Genomic DNA, 7,018 nt, shown 5'->3' with positions numbered 1-7,018 from the left:
AATTGGCACTGCATTCTCTTCTCTCCTTACTCTATCATTCTTCTTCTTGGCAAGCTCAACAACGACGGCTATTCGACTTACGCGGGCACTGTTATCCCCTTTCTTTTCTCTCATTCTCTTCTTCTTCTTCCTCAGGCGGCGTGGTAACTGTTGGGCTGGAGTCGACGGCGATCCGACTGGAGGCACGACTGACGAAGTCAGATACTAATCTGAAAGTGAAAAGGCAAAGCGAATCTGGTCTGAGTTGTTGTTGCCATTGGGTTACTGTTGTCAAGCTTTCTCTTTCTCTTTCTCTTCTCACTTTAAATCTGAGTTGTTGTTGTTGTTTGGATGAAGGAGTAGCTCGTGTTGTGATAGATTCAGATTGATGGCGATGGTGATGATGATGCAGGGTTAGTGGTAAGGGTGGGGAGACTTTTTTAATTTTTGTTTAAGGATAAAATTGTCTGAAAAATATCGTCCATGAACAAAAAGATGATTTTATAACGTTTTGTAATGTTAAAGATAATTTTAATAAAAAAATATCAAGAACGATATTGATTTTGACCTAAGACTTTAAGAACGAAAAAAAGTACTTAACCCTATTTACTTCATATCGAAATATATATATTTTTTTCTTGTCAAATTTTCAAATAGTTTAAAGACATTTTTATTGTTTATATTTTTATGGATTTGGTTAGTTATTAAATTTTTAGAGAGTAGTATTTTTGATAATAATATATTTGTTAATTTATTATCTTTACATAATATTATTGATATTGTGAGAGATTCAATATATAATCAATTTTAATACAAATATTGTGTGACAAAGTCTTTTTAGTAACTAAATCTTATTATACTTGTGTTTTTTACTTTTTTTTTGTTAAACCGAATTTATATGTCCTTCTCTTTTTCTTTGTATTTTTTTTTGTTTGTTCGTTCTTGTATTTTTTTTTATTTATGAAGAAGAAAAAAATAAAGAAGAGAAATGAAAACAAAAATGAAGAAGAAGAAGGTTAAGAAACAAAATAACAAAAGAATTTTTAACGTTAAACATAGAAATTTTGTAATGACAAACACAAATTTTTTTTTTTTTAAAAAAGTAAACACACATGTTGAAGATAAAACATACGAAGCAAACACAATTTCTTTAAACAAACACAAATTTTTGAAAAGAAACATAAAAAAAACACAATTATTTTATGATAGATATTGAATAACACAAATATTCAAAATAACTTCTATGTTATTCAAGTTATATATATATATTAATTATATATGTGTGCGCGCGCGCGTGTTGTTCAATTATTTTTTATATTTTTGAACTAAATTTTTTGTTCACAATTTAAAATAATTTTTATGTTATCTAATTATAATTTTTGTGTTGTTCTTCTGTGTCATTTCATGTAAAAAGTTGTATAGTTTAAAATAATGTATATTTTTTAACTAAATTTTTTATATTTTCAACTAAAACTTGTGCTTTCTTTTGTATTATTTTTATGTTATTTATCTGTATAATTTAAACTAAAAATTAATCTGTTGAAATGAAATCCTTTTCTAATAGCTGATTTGAATGAAAAGATTGATATAGATGAATATTGAAGGGAAGAAGAGAATTTGGCCATAAGAGATAAAAAAAATTAAGAGAAAAAGTTTTAAACGGTTTCTAATAATTACTTTTAAAAATAATGAGACCTTCAATAAATTTTTTTTTTACTATTGATCTTTATTTTTTTAAGATTGATAGGCTCTTTTGTCAATATTTTATCTTAGTATTAATAGAATTAACTTACATAGCATATTAAATTATTGACTTATCCGTTAAGTATTAATTAAGATTGATAAAATTCTTTTTGTAGGAGTCTCGTTATCTTTTAGGGTAATTGTTAAGATTATTTAATTATTTTTTAATATTTTTATTATTTTTTAAATATATTGGCTAAATTTATTATGTAAAATTAAGAAATATTTGTGATTTTTAAATTATTTTTACTTATAAAATTAAATAAAGGATATATTAGTGATTAATGTATCACATAAGCATGCTTTAAAGAGAAATTATTAATAATCAATTTTACAAAATTAAATNCTCTTCAGTTCCATTCTTGCCATTTTAGGACAAACTCTAGCATTAGACGAGCAGATTAAGACAAGTCCGGTTCACCGTCACTGGTCCAACCGGGTTCACTAGCACATATACCTTAGCTTATTGTATTTGGATTTGGTTTTATTTTGTTTTTTTTTTTAATTTAATTTTTATTTTTTTTAGTTTTGGTTATTGTGTTATATTTTCTTCATCTTCTTCTTCACATTTCTCTCTTCGCTCTCCCTATTCTTATCTATCTTTTCTCTCTCTTCTCGCGCACAGTTTCTCTCTCTAAAAAAAAGGAAACACACCGAACGGAGGCTCCGACCCGAATCGGACGAGTCGACTCAGTCCCGAACCCGTTCTCTGGTGCTTCTTCTTCAATCGCATTTCGCTTCCATTGATTTTCTCTCTCTCTTAATGAGTTTCCGCCATGGGCGCCGAATTCGTAAGTGCTCGGTTCCCCTATTCCATTTCCCTTTCGATTGGTGCCACAATCGCTGTAGCTGAAGCCCTGAATCATTTCCCCTTTTCTATTTTTTTCTATTGTTAATTCTTCGTTCAATTTCAGTTTTCGCGTTTCGAACTATCGACGCAATAGCAATAGGGTAAACTTTTTGGTTTCTTTTCTAACACGAGTGATTCTGAAATTAAATTTTATTGTTTTTTGTGTGTGTTTTTGGGTTTGGAATTTTAGGGTTCTGAAGTTTCTGCGTTGAACTCTGTTGGATATTGATTTGGAAGAAGGAAGAAAAGGATAAGTAGGGTTAGGGTTTTCTCGAAAGCATTGATTTTTATTTTTGTTGGGAGGTTGAATTTCGGTTGTTCTTAGGGTTTGATTCGAGACGGGGAAGATTGGCGTGGGTTAGAGTATAATGTGTATACTTTGTGTGATTCAGAAGTGGTCTCGCCGGGTTGCTACAATGCTACCTTGGTTGGTTATTCCGTTAATTGGTCTGTGGGCGCTTTCTCAGCTCCTTCCACCAGCTTTTAGGTTCGAGATTACCTCGCCTCGTCTGGCTTGTGTATTTGTGTTGCTGATTACACTCTTTTGGTATGAGATTTTGATGCCTCAGCTGTCTGCTTGGAGGGTGCGGAGGAATGCACGGCTTAGGGAGAGGAAGAGGTTTGAGGCAATAGAAATGCAAAAGCTAAGGAAGACAGCTACTAGGCGGTGTCGTAACTGCTTGAATCCATATAGGGACCAGAACCCGGGTGGGGGTCGGTTTATGTGTTCATATTGTGGGCATATTTCGAAGCGACCAGTTTTAGACTTGCCTGTGCCGCCTGGGTTGGGGATTTCAAATTCTGGTTTAGTTAAGGATTTGGTTGGAAAAAGTGGCAAGATATTAAATAGCAAGGTTTGGTCTGAAAATGGGTGGATGTGCAGTCAGGACTGGCTGGAGAATGGCAATTGGGTTGGCGGATCTATGCCGAGTAATCCAAGCAACTGGAGGACAAATGGGAATGCTGGTGTTTTTGCAGATGAGCATTGTTTGACAGAGAGGTCATATTCTGGTATTTTGTTTTTTGTTTGCAAGCTTTTGACATCTTTTTTCTTGAGCATTAGATGGCTCTGGAGAAAGGCTTTTAGAATTAGTTCAAGAGAAGAATGTTCATCTGATGCTGAACATAGGGCGCTTTTAGCAAAGCGGGGTGAGAACGGGGGAAGCCTCAATGAAAGTAGAGGTGAAAGAGCACGGAGGAAGGCAGAGGAGAAAAGACAGGCTAGGCTAGAGAAAGAACTTCTCGAGGAGGAGGAGAGGAAACAGAGGGAGGAGGTTGCAAGGTTAGTTGAGGAGCGTAGAAGACTGAGGGATGAGAAAGTTGAAGCTGAAAAAGATCGCAGTAAATCGTCACAATCCAGTAAGGAGAAAGAAAGTAGGAAGGAAACTGAGAAGAAGCGTCAGGAAAAAAGAAGGGAGAAAGATAAGGGGTCTAGTAAGAGCAACTCTGATGTAGAAGAATTAGAAAAGAAAGCTGGAAAGGAAAGTGAGCGGAAGCGGGACTTTGATAAAAAGAGTGAAACTGATCGGAGAGAGCATCAGAAATCTGGGTTAGAGATTGGCAAGGGACAGAGTACAGACAATGCACATAGTAAAAATGTTGTGAACAATTATAATCGAGGAAGTACTGGAACAAGATATCTTGATCGTATGCGAGGTACAATTTTGTCCTCTTCAAAGGCACTTGGTTTTGGAAGGGGTACTAATGTTCCTACCACTGTTTTGAAAGAAAACAAGTTTAACAGTTCTGTAGATCATGTTCATACTGCTGCCAGCAGGAGAGATGTTGGTCTTCCTGATCGTCCAGCTGCAAAATCCAATTTGAATGGAGATGATAGGAATATCACTCACTCTGTAAGTTGTTTTGCTTTCTATCCCTTTTCCTCTGCCTTTAATATTGCCTCCACAACTAACTACAATTTGTCTGTTCATATTCTTATTTATCATCATGTGGTTTATGAACAAATTCTGGAAGATAATTTAGCTAATATTAAAACTTAATTGCTCGTTATTTACCGTGATCTTATGTAGCCCTTTTTTGGCCCATAAAGAAAAATGCATTACCATGGTGGCTGTTCCCTGCAGGTTATTCCAGAACCAAAGCCATGGTCAGCACCTAAAATGTCATGGCAGCAATTATTTACTCGCGGTTCATCTGCTCCTCAACCCTCAAATTCGAATGTAATATGTAGACCGAATTCCAAGACTCAAGGAGAAATCAAAAGCCCTCAGTTATCTGCTCCACCACCGGTTACACAATCTTTTAATAATCCAATCCACTTTGGTCTTCCATCACCATTTAATATTTCCACATTTCCAAATGGAACAACTAGTAGTAGTAGTCTTGGTTTTTCTCCTGCAATTGAACCCATATTCTCACCTGCTGGGAATAAAGCACATGACTATAGGCATGAAGAACAAGAGCTTTTTGAAGATCCCTGCTATATTCCTGATCCAGTATCTTTGCTTGGGCCTGTTTCGAAGTCACTTAATGAATTTGATCCAGTATCCTTGCTTGGGCCTGTTTCCCAGTCACTCAATGATTTTCAGTTGGACAAGGGAAGTGCCTTTGTAGCAGACACGGAAGTAGCAAAGCCTCACTCTTTGAAAAACATAACTGCTAGTTCTGAAGTCAGTAAGCCGTCTCCAATTGAGTCGCCGTTATCCCGAGAGAAGCATAGTTGTTCTAATCGGTTTCCAAGTACCCCCAGCACCCAAGATAATGCACTTCCTTTGGACAATGCAGCTACAAGTGAGAAGGGAACATGGCAGATGTGGAGTACCCCTCCACTAGGTCAGGAAAGTTTAGGTTTAGGTTTGGTTGGTGGCCCTGGTAGCTGGCTTTTATCCTCACAAAGAAATGTACCAAACAAGGATGATTTTGTGCTTCCGTCATCTCAGAAGACTATGGCTTCTCTTTTTAACAAAGATGATAACATATCCCATTCTCCCCAAAGTGTTTTTATTCCCAATGGTCAGAGTAGCGGCACATTCAGCCCTGTTCCTGGTTCAAGTGGTTATGATCCTTGGTCACAGACTGCTTTCTTTCCACCATTGTCCGGTGGGCTTAAAGCTCAGGAGGGTGCTACTCAGAATGAAATAATATATGGGAGTCCAAGTGGTTCTGCTAGCAGCCGTGTGCTTGAGGATTCTCCGGCTAACAGTTGGTCCAAGTGAGTAAATAGCTGCTAACTTGTTTTTTATCGCCTTCTATTTAGGTAATTTGGAATGCCTGTAGATGATGTGTATTGGATTTGTAGCATAGTTTAAACTGATGATGCTAGATAATCCCCTCATTTGGTTTTACTCATGCTGACCTCCAAAGATTGATTGATGACATGCTTGTATGTTGTGTTTTTCTGTTTGTATTGAGACTCATCTTATGAAGGTGATGATACTTTGCAGGGGAAAATTCTGGTTTAAGTGGTTTCAAAAATGTTACTGTATATGTAATATTTGCATAACATCTGACATGTCAGTTGGCTGTTTTGGAGTTACGGATCGCTAATTGATAACTAGACTTAGTCAACAGAACATAATTTGCTAAGCTCTTGCTAATCCCCGAGTATATTAACATATAAAATTTTCCTGAACTATTTATGAATACACAAAATGACTTGTTCAAATCTTAATCCTTCATTACTACATCCAGGATTTGAAATGCAGCACTGGATTCATAAATTTATGAGTAATATTCCAAATCACCCCTAACTAATTTTTATTTAGACACTTTAGTTCTCCACAAATTTTAATCATCAAATCAGTCCACAAATTTTTATTTCATTGGACAAATCAGTTCCCATATCAGATCGACTATATGGAGGGACTAATATGAGAATTTTAAAAAATTCTTAGGCACTGCTATGCCTTTATTAAATAATGGCAAGTACTGATTTGTCTAACTCTACCAAAATTTGACGTGAAGATTGATATGTCTAACAAAATTAAAGATTAGGAACTCATTTGGTGATTAAAATTTGTTGAGGATTAAATTATCCAACTAGAATTCTTTGGAGACTGATTTGGGATATTACTCTAAATTTATTTATTATTCATCACATTTTAAATAAGCATGAAGCGCTTTTGGAGCTGATTTTTTGTAGTTTGAGTTGTGGAAAACAAAAAAGGCATATTTCAAGTGCAACTAGATATAGGCATCACTAAGTGAACAAAGCTGATTGTCTAGCTATAAAACTATCCATGTTATCGTCAACAGCCTGTCTTTCTTCAGAGGATAATCTGGAGTAGCAAATTGTTGTTAACTGTTGAGTAGTCTTTGACTTGATGAAGAAGAAAAATAATCACAATAGAAATTGAAGCGAGTGGAATCCAGTGTGTTGGATCTTTATTCCTAGATTATGTAACTTGTAGTGTCCTTTTAATCAGACATTTTTAACTTGTTGATTATTATTATTATTATTATTATTATTAACAGGTTATGGTATTT

The 7,018-nt window shown here is 35.1% G+C and overlaps 1 protein-coding gene across 1 annotated transcript in view; it reads left to right on the top strand.

Moving 5' to 3' along the window:
• The window catches only part of LOC107639600 (stress response protein nst1), a gene marked incomplete in the record, with an annotated part of 6,209 nt that continues 1,467 nt past the window's right edge, over nucleotides 2,277-7,018 (top strand). The window contains 3 exon segments of the mRNA XM_016343146.2: nucleotides 2,277-2,513; nucleotides 2,763-4,425; nucleotides 4,657-5,744. Coding sequence (XP_016198632.1) covers nucleotides 2,941-4,425; nucleotides 4,657-5,744 — 2,573 coding nt within the window.

The sequence above is a fragment of the Arachis ipaensis genome, chromosome B04, assembly GCF_000816755.2.
Source record: "Arachis ipaensis cultivar K30076 chromosome B04, Araip1.1, whole genome shotgun sequence".
In the NCBI taxonomy this organism is placed as follows: Eukaryota; Viridiplantae; Streptophyta; class Magnoliopsida; order Fabales; family Fabaceae; genus Arachis; species Arachis ipaensis.
Note: the sequence above shows the minus strand (reverse complement) of the source record. Positions and strands in the feature narration are given on the sequence as shown.